This window comes from Hipposideros armiger, unplaced genomic scaffold (assembly GCF_001890085.2).
Source record: "Hipposideros armiger isolate ML-2016 unplaced genomic scaffold, ASM189008v1 scaffold_242, whole genome shotgun sequence".
Classification (NCBI taxonomy): domain Eukaryota; kingdom Metazoa; phylum Chordata; class Mammalia; order Chiroptera; family Hipposideridae; genus Hipposideros; species Hipposideros armiger.
In genome coordinates this window covers 867,566-886,749 of record NW_017731592.1, presented here as the reverse complement: position 1 = coordinate 886,749, position 19,184 = coordinate 867,566, and the positions used below count along the sequence as shown (strand labels likewise).

The 19,184-nt window shown below is 53.5% G+C and overlaps 2 protein-coding genes across 6 annotated transcripts in view; one reads left to right on the top strand and one right to left on the bottom strand.

Moving 5' to 3' along the window:
• EIF4E1B (eukaryotic translation initiation factor 4E family member 1B) overlaps positions 1-19,184 on the bottom strand; it is a 29,805-nt gene that overhangs the window by 10,203 nt on the left and 418 nt on the right. Inside the window, exons 2-3 of one of the 4 annotated variants that reach the window (XM_019655595.1) lie at positions 18,037-18,218; positions 13,792-13,912 (exon numbers count right to left, since the gene is read on the bottom strand). In XM_019655595.1, the coding sequence (XP_019511140.1) occupies positions 13,792-13,858 (67 nt within the window). In that variant the 5' untranslated portion in view covers positions 13,859-13,912; positions 18,037-18,218. Of the gene's footprint in view, positions 1-13,791; positions 19,122-19,184 lie in introns of those variants that run through there. The other 3 variants (XM_019655594.1, XM_019655596.1, XM_019655597.1) reach the window with 3 other exon arrangements.
• On the top strand, positions 1,446-10,493 carry SNCB (synuclein beta). 2 transcript variants are annotated; one of them, XM_019655600.1, is made up of 7 exons: positions 1,446-1,736; positions 2,146-2,222; positions 2,441-2,570; positions 5,234-5,275; positions 5,497-5,615; positions 9,392-9,481; positions 9,848-10,141. In XM_019655600.1, exons 3-7 carry the CDS (start codon positions 2,450-2,452, stop codon positions 9,878-9,880), a joined length of 405 nt encoding a protein of 134 aa, XP_019511145.1. In that variant the 5' UTR covers positions 1,446-1,736; positions 2,146-2,222; positions 2,441-2,449; the 3' UTR covers positions 9,881-10,141. The 2 variants fall into 2 exon arrangements, with proteins under 2 accessions (XP_019511145.1, XP_019511144.1); XM_019655599.1 differs by lacking the exon at positions 2,146-2,222 and having other exon boundaries at positions 1,649-1,736; positions 9,848-10,493.

The window sequence follows — 19,184 nt, the reverse complement described above, 5'->3', positions numbered from 1 at the left end:
TTCTCTGGCCCTAGCTTCAGGTTCTGAATCTGGGGCTGGAGTGTCTGGGACTGATGTCACCAGTCCTGGCTGCAAGGAAAGCTGGGAAAGCATTGGCAGCTCCTCAAGGGGTAGGTGGACTCTGCCTTCATAAGGTGGGGATCCCCCAAAATTGCTTGCTCCACATCAGTACACATGGGCCTGGCTCATCCTTTCTAACAGCAGCATCGCATTGGCTGAGTGGATGTACCACAACAACTAGCCAGTCTTCTACAGATGGACATTTAGGTTACTTTCAATTTTTTGCTACAAGAAACCATGCTGCAGTGAACATCCTTGCACAAATGTCTTTGTGCACTTGGGCAAGTGGAGATCCAAAGGATAAATTCCTGGAAGGGGAATTGTTGGCTCAAATGGAACATGCATTTATGTCTTAGGTTGCCAAACATTGCCAAATTGCCTTCCAAAAAGCATGCGCCAGTTTACAGCTCTACCAGCAGCCTGTGAACATTTTTTTCCCAGGCTCTGCACTCTGGCTGCTGGCTGCCCCCTCACCTCATCGCCTGTCACTTACACACCCTGAGTTTCCAGTCATAGTGCCTCTGCCCATGCTGTACCCACAAGCTAAAACTCCCCTCCTCCCTTATCTCCAGATTAAATCTTACCTGTCCCACAAGGCCCAGCTTAGATGTTACCTCCTTTGTACAGCCTTCCTGGACTCCTCTAAACTGTTAGATTCCCCTTTATCCAGAATCCCAGCTTCTTCGTTATAATTCTGTCATAGCACCAGCTGAGAGTCTCTGTGTGCCTGGCATCCTAGGATCATTTTGACAGCCCTCACTATAACCATACAAAAAGTGGTCTTGCCCACCTCCTCCTCCCTCCCTCCTGACTCTCCAGCTGCACTGCCTTTTATCTGTTCCAAAGCACAGTCCTGCCTCAGGGCCTTTGCACGTGCAGTTCCCTCTCTATGGATCTTACCTTCACTCATCTTGGCCTTAGTGCTTTTCTGGGATCTATCTGTGCCTCCATTCACCTCCTTACAGAGGCCATCCCTGACAACTCTGTCTCAAGTACCCTCTCTAGTCACTCTGTTACATCACCATTTTATTATCTTCACAACACTTCTCACAAGCTGAAATAACCTTGTTTGGTTTAAGTGTTACCACGTTGATTTTCTGTCCTGTGTCCCCTCTCTGAGGACACACACACACCATTGTAAGCTCCAGGACAGCAGAAAGCACCGTTGAGATTCGAAACCATCTGAACTACAAAGCCAACTGCACTATTCCCGCCCCCGCCCCTGCCCCGACTCTTAGCAGGAAGCATTGTCTCCCTCACCAGACTGGTTTCTTGGGGGCAGGACGTAAGTCTGACGCCTTGAGGTTCCCCAGCGGCGCGTCCCAAGCCGGCCCGGGAGGCCAGCAGGCTCTGCGGAGTTGTCACCCTCCCCGCCCCCTTGTCAGTCAGGCTGAGGGGGCGGTGCGGCCGCCAGGCGGGGGCGCTGAGCTCAGAGCTGCCGCAGCGCCGGAGCCGGAGCCCCAGCGCGCCAGCGAGCAGGGCGCGAGGCGCGAGTGGGGGCAGGCGACGCACCCAAGACCCGGGCACTGCTGCGCCCGGCTCAGGTCCCGCGCCCCGCCTGCTGCAGACCGACCTGAGCGCCTGGCGCAGCCCCGATTCCCCACCGGCCCCGAGCCCACCGCAGCCCGGCCTAGCGGCAGCCGCCACTCTATCCGCTACTCGGGCCCTATATCCAGGTGAGGCGGCCGCGCTCCTGGAGCGTTGAAAGGGAAGGGATTGGGGATGAAGAGAGGACCGGGTGGGATAGAGAAGGGGCTGGGGATGGAGAAAGGACAGGGTAGGATGGAGACAGGGCTGAAGCTGGAAAGAGACCGAGTGGGATGGGAAAGATGAGGAAGGGGCTAGAGAACCGAGAGAGGGCGCGGCGGGTCTGTGTCAGTGTGCGCCCCGGGGTATGTGTGTCTGCTGCTCTGTGTCTGCAACTGCCTGGGTAGCCGTGTGGACGTGCGTCCGCGCCTGTGTGCCCGTGTGTGTTGGAGTGTCAGTGCGCGTTTGAACGTCTGCGTGTCCTGTATGTGCACGTGAGCGTGTCCATGGAATATGTTTGTGTACATGACCGTGTGACACTGTGTCGTGTGCGTACAGGCAGGTTCCAGGGCTTCGCGCCGAGTCCAGCACTCCGGTTCCGCGGGGCTGCAGGCTGCGGGGCCCCGTATAACCGAGTAGGTGGCCCCTCCCGCGTCCCCGGGTTTCAAGGACGCTAGGACTCGCCACGGCCCAGTGGCCTCGCGCTGGAGACGGGGAAAGGCGAGAGGGGGCTCCGGGCCAGAAGGGCACCGAGGTCTCAGGAGGGAGGGGAGGGGACCCCCACGTCCCTGGAGAAGGGCTGGGGTGAGGGTGCGGGGCCAGCGCACCGTGCCCGTGTGTTCACCCTCCCCAGGCCGCCAGGATGGACGTGTTCATGAAGGGCCTATCCATGGCCAAGGAGGGTGTCGTGGCCGCCGCGGAGAAAACCAAGCAGGGGGTCACAGAAGCGGCGGAGAAGACCAAGGAGGGCGTCCTCTACGTCGGTGGGCAAGGGGAGGGGCTTCCGGGCTGCAGGGTCCAGGTGTCCCCTGGGGGAGTGGGGCTGAGGTCCTTAGAGTGGGAAAGTAGGGGTCTAGGCACAAGAATATGAGTCAGCAGATGAGGTGGGGTCTGCAGGGGTCACTGGGGACACAGCCTACGGGTGGAGGAATGGGGGAAAGGGTTGGTGAGGGTGAGGTTCAGCCGAAAGGCCCGGGACTGAGGGAGTGATGGAAGTAGACAGTCTTCCTTTTCTTCTTTTTCGCATTAATAGTTACCTGGTGTTGAGCCCTTACTCTCTGCCAAGTACTGTGTGAAATGCCAACACATCCATTAACTTATTTAATGCTCCCTGCCCATTCCACAGACCAGGGAAACTGGGATTCTCAGAGGTTTGACTATCTTGGTCAAGGTCACACAGTTGATAAAATCTGAAGCTGTAGTTTGAGCCAAGCTTTCTGCATTCCAACTCCCCCACCCCTCTTGCCTGCCCTCCCTCCTGTATTTTGGGGGCTCCCTCCCAGCACGCCTCTCCAGCTATTTCCACCTCTCCGTGTCTTTTTGCCTCCCAGTGCTTGTGGTTCTACCATTGCCATCGCTCCTCTGGGTCCCCTCTTCTTGCAGCGACAAGCTGGCAGTAGGACAAAGGCCAAGTGGTTAAATCTCTCACCCTAAGTGTAAAAGGAGAGTGAGCCTGTGGGGTCATTTGCATAAATAGAGGCAGGCCACTAAAACTGACATTTACTGAATTCTCTTTGGTAATTCAGGCCTTGCTTGTGTACAGTGGATGGAATTGTTCCCTATCCAGGCTGAAGAGAGCTGGCTAACCTCCCTATGGCAAATTTGGGTTTGTGGTCATTTGAAGAATATTTGACTACCTACTATGTGCCAGTCATATATATGACTCATGGTGATGTAAGAGTGGACAAGAGAGACAAAGGTGCCCTCTCTCCTGATGGTGACACAGAGCATTTCAATAGTGGGAGCTGACATTAAGTGGGTTGGTGGGAGGTCACTTTGGTATCATAGTCAAAAAGGATGGCATTGGAGCTGACCTCTGACAGTAAGAAGCCAAGAGGTGGGTGGGGGAGGCTGGAGAGCAAAGGGCAGGAAGCAGGGATAGGTGGGCAAGAGCCAGTTCACAAGGGGGCCGGCCCTTATAGGCTGGGGCAAAGCATTATTATAATTGCCATGGGAGATTGGAAGCTAGGGGACCTGACTTCAGTTTGGAAAGGTCCCTCAGGCCTCTGGGGACAGGACAAATCAGGAGAGTCCCCCTAGGATGTAGTGTAGACACCGGACAAGAGTGGTTGTAGCTAAAAGACAGGTGATGGAATCAGGGAGAAGGCTTGAGCCCACACCTGCCTGACCAGCTCTGGCCTCCCTTCTGCCTCAGCCCCTGCCAAGGAGCCCTCACTAGCTCCCAGTTCCTACATGGATAAGCCTCAGCTCCCTGTAGCCTGGCATGGTCCTGCCTCTGGCTATGCTTCCAGCTTTGTATCGCATTCCCATAGCTACGGGCACACAGACAGCATTGATGTGCTTTGTGCAGGCCCTGAACTCACATCCCTCTGTGCCCTGCCTGCATGGTTCTCTGTGCCTGAAGTACCCTCCCCAGACTCCTTTCTGCATATCCACCTGCTCCCCACTTGTCAAAGCCCAGATAGTGCCCCCTCCCCTATCATACCACACTGCTTGAGGTTGCAGGTCCTCTCCCCGCTGCTTGAGGTCCTGGACACCGAATTTGCTCTTCTCTTAACCCCACCCTAAAGTGAGTGAGTGGCCTGGGACCTGACACAGAGCAGGTGCCAACAAATGTTTGTGGGAGGAATGAATGGGTGCACATACAACCACCACCCCCATCCCTGGGTCTGGCTGGCCTTAGGTGTGAGAATCCTGTCTTCCCACACCAGCTTTTCCTCCTCCTCCACAGCCTCAGCCTAACCACACACCCATTTCTGGGTCTATCAACTGTTGTCTGAGTTGCCAAATCCCCTGTCTCCTGAGAGCTCCCCCCCCACACCTCATATCAGGCCCCTTTGCTTTTCCCAGCAGTCCCACATTTTGCTGTGACTAAGTTGCTACCCTCCTAGAGGGTAGCCACAATTTGCACATCACCCTTAGACCCATCCAGCACCTAAGACACTCCCTACTCCAGCCAAAAGGAGGAATTTGCATACTTGTTAGAAGAGAGTCTTTGGAAGAAATGAAGAGGAGGTGGTGAGATGGGGATGCCCATAGGTGGGATGTGGGCACTCATGCACCAGGAGCACCTTTCCAAATACATAGTCTGTTTGCCCCCGAGCTCCAGCTCCACTCCCACCCTTACATGCTCCCACCCTGGACAGAGAAATGACCTGGTGCAAGCAGAGCGCTTTGCACAATGCTGGCACTGACAAAAGCCACCTGAGAAATGTGGGTATCATATCAGCTGGGGATGGTGGGGGACAATGAGGAGAATGAGAAGTCCCAAGGAAGAAGTCATAGGGGACTCAGTGCAGTGATGAGGGGGGACTAGTGGGATTTTGAGGACCAAGTTGGCAGTGATGGGGCCAGGATGCCAGCTACCCACTGAGCCCCTCTTCCCACTCTATAACCACTGTGCTTGCCAGAATCTCTGTTCCCTCAGCTCAGAGCCCTTAAATGTACCCCCTTTGTCTTCTTGCAGGAAGCAAGACCCGAGAGGGGGTGGTACAAGGAGTGGCCTCAGGTACCAGCCCAGTCTTGGCACAGCCCCTTTCCCTCCCCCAGCCTGAGAACTGGCTTGACTCCAGGGGGTGGCAGGGAAGGGTGGTAGAAGTGGGCATCCCTAAGACTTGGGGGGTGCTCCATGGGAAAGGCAGGCTCTGGGGCACTACAGGGAGAGGGGGACACCTATGCCTCCTTCACCCTGGCCCGCAACCCCCTTCTCCAACCCTTTCCCTGCTCCAGTGGCTGAGAAAACCAAGGAGCAGGCATCACATCTGGGAGGAGCTGTGTTCTCCGGGGCTGGCAACATCGCAGCGGCCACAGGCCTGGTGAAGAAGGAGGAATTCCCCACTGATCTGAAGGTGAGCAATCCTCCCACCACACACACACACACACATGCATGCACATGCACACAAATGCCAGGCACACCCATAAACCTGCTACCAGACTCCCTATTCCCCCAGCCAGCCTGGGGCACAAGACACCTTGCCTCACATTCTGTGACTGTGACTCAGATTGGTTGTGTACATGTATTCTGCTTGCAAGTGTGACCCAGACCACTTCTGGCCATGTCTGCATGTGTCACTGACTGTTCATTCATTTCTTTTCATTCAACAAGTATTCATGCCAGAGAGGGATTGTTCTAGAGGTTACTGCAGTGAATCGGTTCCTACATTCATGGAGCTGACACTGTAGTGGGAGAAGATAGTAAAAAGCCAACCAATAAGCAAGATGATTTCAGACAAGGTTAAGTGCTACAAAGAAAAGACAACAGGGCGATGGGATAGAGAGTCCAAGGATGAGGAGGCTACTTTACCTGAGAGGGCCTCCCTGAGGAGGTGACATTTGAGCTGATACCCAAGGGATGAGGAAAGCCAAGTCGGAAGTGCATTTCAGGCAGTAGGAACAGCGCATGCAAAGACCCTGAGGCAGGCATGAGCAGGTGTGGGCCATGGGGGAGGGGCAAATTGCATCACACATTTGTGCAGACATATTCCCCCAGAGGAGTGGTGGTGGCTATCCCTGTGTGCATAAAGACAGAGGTCTCCATGAGGACATGCTGCAGAGTAAGAGCTGTGAGCTCTGAAGCCTGGCAGCTGGATCTGTATCCCAACTCCACCACTTCCTAACTGTGTGACCCTGGGCAGGTTCCATCATGTCTCCAAGCCTGATTCTTTCCCTGTAAGATGGTAGATGAATATAATAGGGCTCTTATGTAGATTAGATAATATAGATCAAAACTTAAGTGTGCATCAGAATGACCAGTTGGCCAATTTCAAATACAGACTGTTGGCCCCACCCCTAGAATTTCCGATTCAGTAGGTCTGAGGTGGGGCCTGAGAATCTGCATTTCTAACAAGTACCCAGGTGATGCTGATGCTGCAGGTGCAGGGACCCCACTGTGAGAACCTGAAAATTCATCTAGCTCTACACTTACCTGCACCTTTTAATATGTATATTTTAATTTAAAAAATCCCCCCCCCAAACCCACTAAACTATCCACTGGTAAAGAGCGAGGCTTGCATAAGAGATAGTGGCTCCATGACCATGTGAGTGGTCCGTGTCTGCCCCCAGGGGCTCATGTGACTACAGGTGTGCATGGAAGGGTACCATCGTGACAGTGCACCCTGCCCATTTATCTGCACAGATAACCTCCTGTGGGGTATGCATACCTGTCCTCATACAAGTACAGACTCCAACTGTGTGGGTGTGGGGGTCCTTCTTTAGCAACTGGTTTGGGAGATCAGTGTGTTTTCTGCATGAGTGTGTCCACCAGGCTGTGGGAGGAGACTCCACCCCACCCTCTACTCCAGACATTTTGCATAGTTGGTTCCTTCCCCTGTCGGAAGTCTATGCATTTTACCAGCTGGGTGACTTCCCATTTCTTATTATGTTTCCAGTGATTGCTCCCATTTATTGACCTCTTGCATGGGCAGGCGCTGCTATAGACATGTTACATGGAATAACTCACTGAATCTTCACAATGTCCCAGTGAAGAAGGCACCACAATTAGCCCATTTTACAGATGAAGGAACTGAGGCGCAGAGAGGTGAAGTGACTTGCCCAAGGTCCCATTCCAGCCCTGCTCCCTGAGAAGGTGGTCAGGAGGATAAGCTCAGGTCCATGTCATTAGAATCGCTTGGTTCCGACATGGAGCCAGGCCCTGTTCTGGGGGCTGGGGTTCAGAGAGAGGCAGGTTTAGGCCTGAACTGTCAGCCTCGAGGCTGTTTGTGAGGGGCATTTGCATAAAACCATCATCTTTCTCATGCTGTCTTCCTCTTATCAGCACTTGTTGACAATTCAAGCCTCCTCTCTCAAGGGAGCTCAAGATCATAGATTTACAATCCAAACCGCAGCCCTTCAGGGCCACTGGGCACAGGGGAACCCATGGAAGCCCAGGGTGCGTGTCCCTGAGTATCTCTCCATCCCAGCCTGCTCACATACATTTCATTTCCCACCTGAGACCACTGAGATCAGAGGTGGAGTGACTTCCCTAATGCCAGACAGCCAGTGAGTGGCCAGGCTGGGGAATTCCCCCATGTTACCAGCATCCAAATCAAGACACAGAACATCAGCCCCTCAGAAGCCCCCCTTCCAGTCCCTACCACTAGTGCTAAGACTAAGGGCACAGAATTTAAGAGACACTCATTCTGGGGTCTCATTTGCATAGGCCTGAGAGTAGGCGCCTTCTTAATACTTGCATCCTAGGCACCTTGCTCTCCTCACCTTTGGCCTGGCCCTGTCTCCCCATCCAGGGGTAACGGCTTCCTGACTTCCATCACCACAAATTAGTGGTGTGTTTTTGAATTTCACATAAATGTCATCCTAACGTACCAGCTCTTCTGTACCTGGTTTCTTCCACTCAACAGGAAGCTGTGGTATGCACTATCAGTCTCCTTATTTATTGTGCAGTATCCATGTGTGATGAAACCACAACACACACATCCTTCTACTCTTATTGGATATCTGAGTTGTTTCTAAATGATATGCTCCAGCTGGGATTTTTAACACTATGTTTCTTTCCTGGGTTCTGGTCATAGCTGGGTGACTTGGAGCAAACTAACAATTCCCCACCTCCTGGGCCTTGGTCTACCCATCTGTACACTGGGGGGAATAAGCCAGTTCAGGAGCTGTAAACTCCTGTGCCCACCTAGACAGGTAATGCAAAGGAGGTGAAGCTGCCTGGAAGGGGCTGGGGCAACTAGAGTGCAGGGGTAGCCAGGGCAGGCCTTCTCAGTGCCAGCCCTCCAGGGTCCCAAGAGTCTTATCTCCACCCAGTAGGGAGGGACAGTGTTACCTGTGGAAGCAGAAGAGGTGGTATGCTTTCCTGCCTACAGTGTACCCCAGGGGTCCAGGAGTGTACCAGCCCACCTGGCCTTGTGCAGCTGCACATGACCCCCAGGTTATTATTGCGTGTGCCTGTGTGTGCAGCCAACTCAGTCCCGTGTTTATGTACATACATGTGCTCACCTGCAGGGGGTTGGCCATGTGTCTGGCAGTCCCCCACTTGCATGCCTGCTGGTTTGCACCCATCTGGGCAGCAGATGTAGGGGGAGGGGAGAGTCTTAGCTCACACATCCAAGCAACACCATGAGCTGTTGCTTCCAGCTTATCTTAAAATAGCAGCAGCTGAAGAAACCAGGCCACACAGGGCCCTGGGGGAGGGATGGGTGGAAGGTGGCAGGGGAATGGCTCAGAGCCCTGGTCCAGCCTTGTATCTGAGCCCCTATCTCCCTCCAGCCCAGAGGAGCCTCCAGGGTTACCTCTGGGGTCCCAATGCCCAGCACAGAGCCTGACCCAAGGGGGTAGGGATTAATGGGACTGAATGTGCTATCTCCCCATCCCATTCAGTCCAAATGATGGAAGTGCAAGAGGCTGCCAGGTGCTGGGGAGAGCGGAATGGAGAGCCCCACTCTGCTCCCCATCCACAGCTTCAAGAGGGATTTGGAGGGATTTCACTCCTCATGCCTGCATCTCACTTCCAAGGCACTCCATATAAACAATTTAATTAGAAATGCTGGTTGTACTGCCAACAAAGCCTAGTTTTCCCCTGATCAACCAAGAGCTTCCCAGGGTAGGAATCTGGGGGGGGCATCCCCAGCTGACTTCACAGGCCCTGTCCTTTCTCTGCCTGCAGCCTGAGGAAGTGGCCCAGGAAGCTGCCGAGGAGCCGCTGATAGAGCCGCTGATGGAGCCAGAAGGGGAGAGTTATGAGGAACCGCCCCAGGTGAGGGTGGCAGGGCTGGGCGGGGCTTCGGGATCCACAAGGATTGCTGACATCCCAGCTGGGGTGGGAGGGCCCTGGCAGGGTAGGGTTGGAACCCGGGAACTTCAGGCCCCTCTTTTCTAGAACCCAGGCCCCAGTATGTGGCGGCTGGGAGGGAGGACAAATGGTGCCTAGCACTGAGTCCCGGGTACCAGTACCCAGGACTGGCCAGGCTGTGCCCAACTTCCACGTTCCTCACCTGCTCAGGGGGAGGGGTGCAGTGCTCCTCCATGAGGGGAGGGGTCTCGGGCCCGCGGCCTGGCCACTTGGTCTCCAACCCCTTCCTCTTTTGCTCTTCTCCACTCCACCCCCATCCCTCTGATGCAGGAGGAGTATCAGGAGTATGAGCCAGAGGCGTAAGGGCCCAGGACGGCCCCCCCCCACCAGCAGCACAATCCCTTCCCTGTCCCTGTCCCACCCCCCACCCAAAGCCAGGGCTGTCCTTCTACCCCTACCCCCCAAACAGGAGATCTTCCTTCACTCTGAGGGGCCCCCTCAGAGCTTGTGTTAGTGTCTGTCCATCTGTCTGTCCTACCTGCCGGCGTCCAACCCTGAGGCTTGGACAGGGCAGGGGCTGCAGCCTTGACTGGGAGCCTCTCCCTACCTATGTTGCCCGCTCCCCGCCCCATCCTGACCAGTGTGTGCAGGGATGTAGCATGTTCTATGTGTTTTTAAACGAAGATCTGAAAGCGATGGCTCCCCTCTCCCACCCCCGACAGAGGCTCTCTGAAGGGCCATCCGGCAGCCCCAGAGCCCCCCACCCCACTCCCACATCGACCCCAAGAACCTTTTTTTAACCAAAACCAGGAGCCAGGCTGTGCCATGCCCCCTCCCCCAGCCGGCCCGGTCCAAGCGCGGGCGTCATGTGTCGTGATTGTGGCATGGAGAGTCCCCCAACCCCCGTGTGAGCGTGTTCCAGGCGGGCGGCACTGCCGCCCCCCACGTGTCCATGAATAAAGCCAATCTGTCTGTAGCCGGTGCTGCAAGAGCAGATGGGGGTGGCCGACGGGCTTCCAGGTCCCAGCCTGCCCCACTCCCCTCTTTGGGGTCCGGCACACTTGGCCCAGGTATAAGACTGACCACCTACGGCTTCAGCTTCTCCATCTCCTACCCTGCCCGGGATGACCGGGGCCCCCCAGCCTGGTACACACAGTTGGCTGGCAGGCGGGAAGGCAGCCTTGGGCGCCACCTGCTGGGCCGTAAATCGACCATTAGGGGTGCAGGGAGGGGGGAAGCCCCGTGCCGCTTCAAGGCAAGGTGGACCAGCTCACACCTCGCCTCACACGCAGCGCGGGTGCGCCGGCTGCCACACACGCTGGTTCCTCAGCTCCAGCCCGAGTGTATGCACCCTGGCAGGTGTGCAGGTGCAGACACGCGTGCATGCACGCTGGCCGATACGTGCGGGCACGTGCACACCCAATTGCACGCACGACATGAGAAGTCCTCGGAAACTGAAAGACGCTGTTCGCGGGCACTGAAAGACGCTGTACGCGCAGACAGACCTCTCCCCCCGCCCCGCCCCAACAGAACGTTTACACACATACACACCTGCCCAACTCAGAAAAACCCACCCAAGGGGAGGGGAGATGGGCAGCTGCCCCAGAAGGAGGCAGAGCTCGGCAATGAGTGCTCCACCCCTCCCGAAAAGGCGTCCCAAGGTTTGCGGCCTTGGCTAAGTTGGGCGAGGGTCCACAGAAATCCGAAAGCCGGCCAGGCGCCTCGAACGGACCAGGATCGACACTCGAGGGACCCCAACACCGCCTCAGAGTGGGAAAGAAGGGGCGGAGACGCTGAGGAGCTGCGCAGAGGCCCCGCCTCCGTCGGCCCCGCCCCCACCACTGATAGGCTCCGCCTCCATCAATGCGGCGCTCAAGCACTCTGAGGCAGGGTCCCTGTAATTTCGTTCGCACGGAGGCCGGTCACCGTCCTGGCCCAAGCCCTGCTTTGTTTGGCCACAGGGACCCCCCACCTCGCCTGCGCGAGACCCCACCCCCTTCTGTGTCTGGTCCGACATCCTTTCTGACTCAAGTCCCAGTGTTGGAAGGAGCTTACTCTATTCAGTCTACCCCCCAAGTGTTAGCACCGCCTCCTTCCCTGAGTGGTTGGGGACGGGATAGTGCGAGGCTCGGGAAGGCCTTGAACACTGCGGGAGACCGGTCCACTCAAGTCACTTCGGCCTGAAATGTACCGAGCTTTTACTTCCGTAAATCGGAGGCAGCTGGGAGACTTGTGTGTAGGGAGAACAAACCGGTGGGCTTGGATTCTCTGACTCAACATGCGAGTGCCAGAATCTCCAGATACCTTTTGGCTGAATTAGGACACTGTTTACAACCCGCAGTCCTGAAGGACTGCAAACTCGTGGCCCTCGGGTTGAATTTGGCCAGTAGAGATGTTTAACTTGTAGCACAAAGTTTAATTTTTTTCATTTGATTCCAGTTGGCCATCAAATGATTCCAGCTTCTCTCCCTATCCACTCATTTTCATGAACTGGTCTCTAAAGAATTTGAGTTTCACCTCCTCTCCAGCTACCAGCACCTGATCCCCAATTTTAGATGCCAAAACCAGATTCACCATCTGGCTTGTGGAGGGTTTGGGGGTTCTTCTCCTTTTGCGGGTGCCAGCCACACACCTGGTTTCCTGAGCCTGTTTTTTTGCTCAGAGCCAATGTCCCCATCTTCTGGGGTCAGTTTAAATGCATTCCAGGCACAGGCCCAGAAGCATCTGCGGAAGTTGCCAGCCCTGTGTCAGATGGCAGTCCTGACTGTGGGTGTGCATGTGAGAAGACACAACTCATGGGCCCCTCCCGCATGACACGGATGGAGCTATTTCCCAAGTGCCCACCATATCCCAGGCATCTCACACTTGTCTCCATTAATTTCACTGGAAACCGTGCTCAAGGATTCTCTGTTATTAGCTCCAATTTACAGATAAGAGAATGGAGGCCAGAGAGGCAACATGACCTGCCCTGGGGAACACTGCTAGAAAATAGCAAAGGCCACATTCAGCCAGAAGCCTGACCCCAAAGCCCAATTTTCCAAAAGGGACTTGCCCTTAGGGGAGACAAACAAAACCACCAGCCATAAGAAAACATAGGGACAGCAGCACAGAGATAGCAGACGCTTGTGCAATTTCATGCAGGCTGTGTATGGGGGGAGGGTTGAGTTATGTGTGCACATTTACGGATGTGCTGCGGTGTATCTATTTACGCATGTACATAGATGTTGCCCATGTGTGTTGTGTGTGTTTATTTAGTCATCCAACAGTGTGTGTTGCATACCCACTCTGTTCTTAGAAGTGAGGGGCTGCAGGAAATAGCCCTACAGGTCACTGCCCTGACAAAACTCATGTCCCATGGATCAACAGATACATGGATCAAGATACTTTTGAGTTTTATGAAGAACATAAAACCGATGGGGTAGAATGTGACAGGGAGGGGGTGATGACCAACATTAAATTGGGTGGTCTGCTCAGGTGTCTGAGGACGTGAGGATAGAGCCGAAACGTGCATGACAAGGTGGCGTGGAAGATGCGGGAGAGGAGTGTTACAGCAAGGGAGTAGCCCACCTCTCTGTGTCTGCATGGACACCAGTGTGCAGTCAGCCAGATGAGCCGGCCAGGTCTCCCACGACTTGTGGGTCCAGTCCCACCTCACCTGAGACCCACCTTCCCTTCTTGGCCTGCGCTTTCCTCCACAGCTGCTGCTCTCAACTCTGTTGAAACCTTTACTCCCTCTGAGCTTTCCCTAGTCCTCCAACCAGAAGTGATTACCCATCACCCCCATCCTGCTCAGCTGCACACATAGGGGACTCCTCCCCACCCATGCCAGCAGGCTAACCTAATAACTGCCCCCTCTGCCTGATGAAGGGCTGGGGGTCATGTCCCCCCCCCGCCCCCAGCTCTCTGCCTCCACCCCCTGGTAATAAAGCTCCACAGCTTTCCCTGGAACTTTATTTTTGTTTTCTCCCTTTCCTATTTATAGCTCTCTCCCCCTTCAAACCATCCCTGCATCCATCCCGTTGCCTAGAAACCGGCTCTGGGCTGAGGGTGGGGGAAGGCCAGGCCAGCCCAGGCAGGCGAAAGGGAGAGCTGTCACCCACTCCCCCTCTCAGCACCACTCCCAAGCTCCCAGAAGCCCACCCTGCTCTCTGTCTAGCACCCATTGGTATTTTTTAAGAGATAAAATGCAGAAGATAGCAGCCTTTGTGAAGACCTTCACAGCTTCTAAAGGGCATGAAGCATGTGATTTCAGTCAGCGCCTCTCAATTGCCTACCTTGCAGGAGGCTTGGACCCATTTTTCCAGAGGAGGAAACTGAGGTTTCAGAAAGCCAAGGTCCCATAGCTCAAAAGTCTTCTCAGTAGAAATTCCATGGCTTTGGACTTGGGATATTGGCCTAAAATACAGAAAAATTTTAAAAGCATAAATAATCCCATAATCCATTAATTTCAGAAGGGTAAAGAGAAAAATTTTGTAATGATCTTGCCACACACTGTCCTGCCTCCGCCATACACCTCACCATATGTTCTGCCATGCCCTCCACCATGACCCCAACATGCCCCTGAAATGCCCCCACCATGTCACCCCACATTTCCCCCACCATGCCCAACCACCGCTCAACTCCTGGTTCTAATGCATACCTTCCACAGATCAGACCAGGAAGCCTGAGTTTGCTTCCTGGCTCTGTTACTTCATCAACTGTGTGACCTTGGACAGTTCACATAACCTCTCTGAGCCTTGGTTTCCTCAGTTTGAAAGTAAGAATGTTAATTTCCACCCCTTAGGGCTAGTTAAGAGAATTCAATGTGATACTGATGAGAAAGTGCTTTTAAAACCATAGAGTTCTGTAACGTGTGATCAATCAAAATAGTTAATATTATTGTTTTTAGGACCAAGAAGTGGGGCAGGGAAGCCAAAACGGGCTCTGGGCTTACAAAGGGAGCCACTGGCCCTTGTCCAGGCAGTAGGACCACTTTACCTAGCAAAAGGAGGGACATGGGAGGGGGGCTGCCTGAGAGCACCTGCAGACCACTGAGGAGTATGGGAGGGCACAGAGGCCCTCTTATGCCTGACTCCCCCTGTTCTCAAACAACCCCATCCCCTACTGCCCTACTCCCTATCTCCCACCCCAAGGCCCACCTCTGCCTTTGAAATAGGCTCTCTGGGAAGAATGGGGGAGAGGTCTGCCAAGGAGCAGCTGGGCCATGATTCAGCCTGAGTCACCCATCCAAGTCCCAGGGCTGTCCCCCACTGAGCTGGGGCCTGCAGCTGCTGGAAGTGGGGCGTGAGAACCTAGAGAGGGAGGGAGGGGCCCTGTGTGGGTGGCCAGGGGCTCTCATGAGCATCAGGGCAACGATGTGAGGGATTGGGAGTGGTACATATGAGGAGGTCAGAGTGGGGAAAGTGACTCCATGGACATCAGTTATCTGGGCTAACTGAAGAGGCAGGGTTTTGGTGTGTGTGTGTATGTGTATGCCCGAACATGCATGGGGTGTTGCGAGTATATCTGAGTAAATGAAGAAGAGATAATAGTGTGGGCTGGAGTTTGGCTCCCAGCTTTGTCACTTTCCAGCTGTGTGACCCTAGCAAGTTACTTAACCTCTCTGAACTTCTGTTTCCTCCTCTATAAAATGGGAATAAACCTCAGATGGTTTTCCTTAAGGAATAAATGTAATGAGATGATGACTATAAAACAATTAGGCAGTCAGTAAATGGCACACCATCATCATCTAGGGTATATTGGGTTATACACTGCATGTATGAGGACAGGTCTATATCTTAGTGTCTGTATTTAGGGGTGTGTCTGTACAAGCCTCAAGGGGGTGGGGGATCTAGGTGAGTGTTTCTTGAAGGAGCTGGTGAATGTGTATTATGTGTGCATCTCTGAAGCAAACATAAGAACTTTCCAGAAAGTTGGGTTTATATGGCACTGCCTGCCATATGACCCCCTCCTTCCCCGCCCCTCCACACACACCACCTTCCCTAAAGGCTGTGACTTGCTGAAATTGGTTCTATACCAGGACCAGTATCCAGGCAAAGAGATCAGGAACTGTGGATGCTGTTGTGTTGGGACTCTCAGATCTTCTCAGAAGTCTTTAGCCTCAAGAAAAGCTGGAATGGGGGTGACTGGCTAGACCCCAAGTGTGTGTGTGCCTGAGTGTGAAAGGGGGACTGTATTTGATGGAGTGGATATGAACATGAGAGAGCACGAAATGTGTGTGTGTGTGTGTGTGTGTGTGTGTGTGTGTGTGTAGGGGTGGCATTGGGGGGGTGGCTCTGTCTCTGCTCTGGTACAGTCTGCTTGTCTCCATGGCGCCTGTTGCCACACATGCTTGCTTTTCAGAAAGTCACTGGGATTGTTTATTCCACCCCCGGCCTGGGCGCCAGCCAAGGAGCTGCAGGAACTTGTTTATCTTCTGGTGTGTACGAGTGTGTATGGCTTCCCAGAGGCAGGCCAACTGAGATACGTGCATACACACAAACTCACATGGATGTGGGTGACCATGTTGGTTGTCACAAGACGAGCCTGAACCCTAGGATGAGCCAAAACCTGGGTCCAGGCAGACTCACTCCACACGAGGACAAAGATGACCCCCCAGCAGCCCCAGGGGACACACCACTAATCTAACAACCTCCAAAAGCTACAGGAAAGTGTGAGAGCCAGTTGATATGGCCTCCAGCCTGTGCTCTCCTCCCACCCCCCCAGAACTAGTCACTGCATAGGGGTTGGCCAGGCCTGGGTCACTGCCCACCCCTAAAGCTGGCAATAGGGTAAGTCACACCCCACCACCTAGACTGGAATGGGGAGGTAGTTCCCCAAGGAAAATGGTGATGCTGTGGTCAGAAAAGGGTGCACAGTGCTGGGCAGGCCATTACCTTGGTGTCTAGCACAAATGCTACCCTATACCTGGTGCTTGTTTTTTTTGTGTTTGTTTTTTTCTCCCTACATCCTCTTTAGAGCTCTGAGAGCTAAGTAGTATCTCAGCAAGATCTCAATAAGGCCACACAGCTAGTAACTGGCAAGGCCAGGATCTGAACCCGCCCTCCTGCCTCCAGGCCCTTTTTGAGCTACACTCTGCCTTAGCAACTGTTTTGTTTCGTTGTCTGGAAATTTTCATTTTTAAACGTGTTCTTATCAACAAGTCCCCATGGAACAAGAGTGGTTGGAGAGTGTGGCGAAGGGCACAGATAAAAAGACGCCCTGACTGTGCCCTCATAGCAGACACGGCCAGAGCTCTGACCACAGCCCCTCAGATGACTTTACCAAATCTGTGCCCACCAGCAGGGCTCCCAACAGCCAGGACCTGCATCTTTGTCAAAGAGCTGCCCTCTGACTGCAGAGCCCACTTTGCCTGCATGCACTGTGGGCTAGAAGCACCTGGAATTAACACACAGCCTCAGTGTCTGCCAGGCGCTCAGATATAAATACACCAACTCCCTTGGCCTTGGCCAGGAGAATTCTGAGATGTGCCTTTACGCTGTCTCCCAAGACTTCCTGAAGGATTAAGCTCACTCACCCACGTGGTAGCCAGCTTAATAACCACCTCTTATTGGATGCCTTCCTCTCCTGGATCCCCTTCCCACTCCCCTGCTGGTGTCCCTGCACCTCCCAAATAAACCACATCCTCTTGATCATTTTGGGGCCTGTGAGCTGCCCCAGGCTGCTGGATCCCATCCTGTTTTTCCACCCTGAGCATCTGGTCCCAGGCATCATGCTCTTCCTTCCTGGCATCTCCCCTTTCCCTCTCTGCTGGCCCTTCCCATCGGGATTTCGATGCCTCCAATCTTCTCCTAGCCCCCTGTAGAGACTGTCATATCTCCTTTCTCCCTCCAACTCTAAACTTGTTGAGAGAGTCATGTGCTTGCCCTCTCCACTTCCCATTTACTCATCAACCCCTCCTGCCAAGTCTGGCTTCCACCCCCACCACTCCACTGACTGTGCTTTCATCAAATTTCCATTATCTTCTTTTCAAGTCCAGAGGACAGCTCTCAGGCCATATCCTGTCTTCCTGACGTGGTTGGCCCTGCCCTCCTTCTGGAATATTCTCTCCCCTTGGCTTCTGAGGCATCACACTATCCTAGGTTCTGGTTTCTCATTTTTCTTTGCAGCCTCCTTTTTCCAGCTGGCCCCTTAATGTTGGTGTTCCTCGGGATGGACCTGGGGCCTTCGTCTCACCCTATTTGGTCTATACTCTCCCCTCAAGTAATGACACACCTTCATGACTTCCATCACCAGTTCCCTGGTCTGACCACTCCAGAGCTGGGTTTTGGACTCAGATGTGTCAGTATAGCTGTCCCACAAGCCCCTGCTGTCCCCAGGAGTCATCAGGTATCTGTCCTCCATCCACTTGGCTCCCCAAGGCAGAACCTCAGAGAGGCAACAGAATCCCCTCTCCCCTCACACCCACTTCCACCCCATGACCAAGGCATGCTAACTTTACCCCTAAATAGGCATCAAATCTGGCCTCTCCTCTCCATCCCAACAAATGCTGCCATGATTCAGGCAGCATCACCGCTAACCTGGACTACTGCCACTGGCCTCCTCGCTGATGCTGTGGTCCCGCTCAGATCCCTCCTCTTCCTGCCCCAGTAGGACATTTCAGATAACAGGTTGGTCTTACCACTTTTCACATCTTGTGAACTTTCCCAAGCCTCCATGTCTTCATCCGTATTAGGGGGCCAATCATGTTTACCGTGAAGGGCTATAGGGAGAATAAAATGAAATGACAAATGTAGAATAGAGTTTTTAAAGTGTGAAGTGAAGTACCCTTGTGGGCAATGAATGAGCAGTTTTCAGGGCCTGAAACGTTAGGAAGCTGCCCGGGTATGGATGTTGTCCGTGGTGCTGAAAATTGGTCCGGCCCTCTTCGGTGTTCTGCTTCCCTGGAATGCTGGCTGAAGACGCCCGTCCGTTCGATAGATTTTCTTCATTTGCTATCTAGATTTTTAAAAGAATTTTTTAAAAAAGACCACGGTGACTTAGGGTTCATCAGGTAAATGAGAGGAATAGAAAGTAAGGATTAAGCGAGAGTTTTCAGGAGTTAGACAGCTCCGCTACTAATTAACAGTGTGAGCACAAACAAGTGACCTATCAGTTTCTCAATGTCCTTATCTGCAAAACGGGGATATAATGCATTAATATTAACTTGCTTCTAAGTGATTGAAAATTGAAATTAGATGAAACCTGTGAACAAAACCATGCACGGTGTCTGCCCCTAAATAAGTGTTACATTATCGTTAGCTGTTACAATTTTTAGTAGATGGTTTCATAGCACAGATAAGAGGGTTTGTTTTTTTTTAATCATCTCTCAGCAACTACAGAATTATTTCTTCTCCTCTGGGAAGTCAAAGGAGAGGGGACTATTTCTCTGCCGAGAAACGCAGAGGCAAGGTTGGCATCAAGTCCTCATGTCCTTAGCAATTCAGATTCAACTGGAAGCCCCTGAACATCTACTTCAGGCTCCTTCATCCTTCCAAGACCCCTGTGAGGTGATTAATGTTAGTCCCATTTTATAGATCGAGAAACTGGAGCTCAGACAGGTGAAGTGATTTGCTCGAGGGGTACCCAGGGGGAGAAGAACTGGACCTGCACTGACTAGAGGGTGGGCGGGCATCTGGCTAGGGCGGCCGGTGGCGGGGGAATCAAAGGGACCACTCGCGTCCGCTCC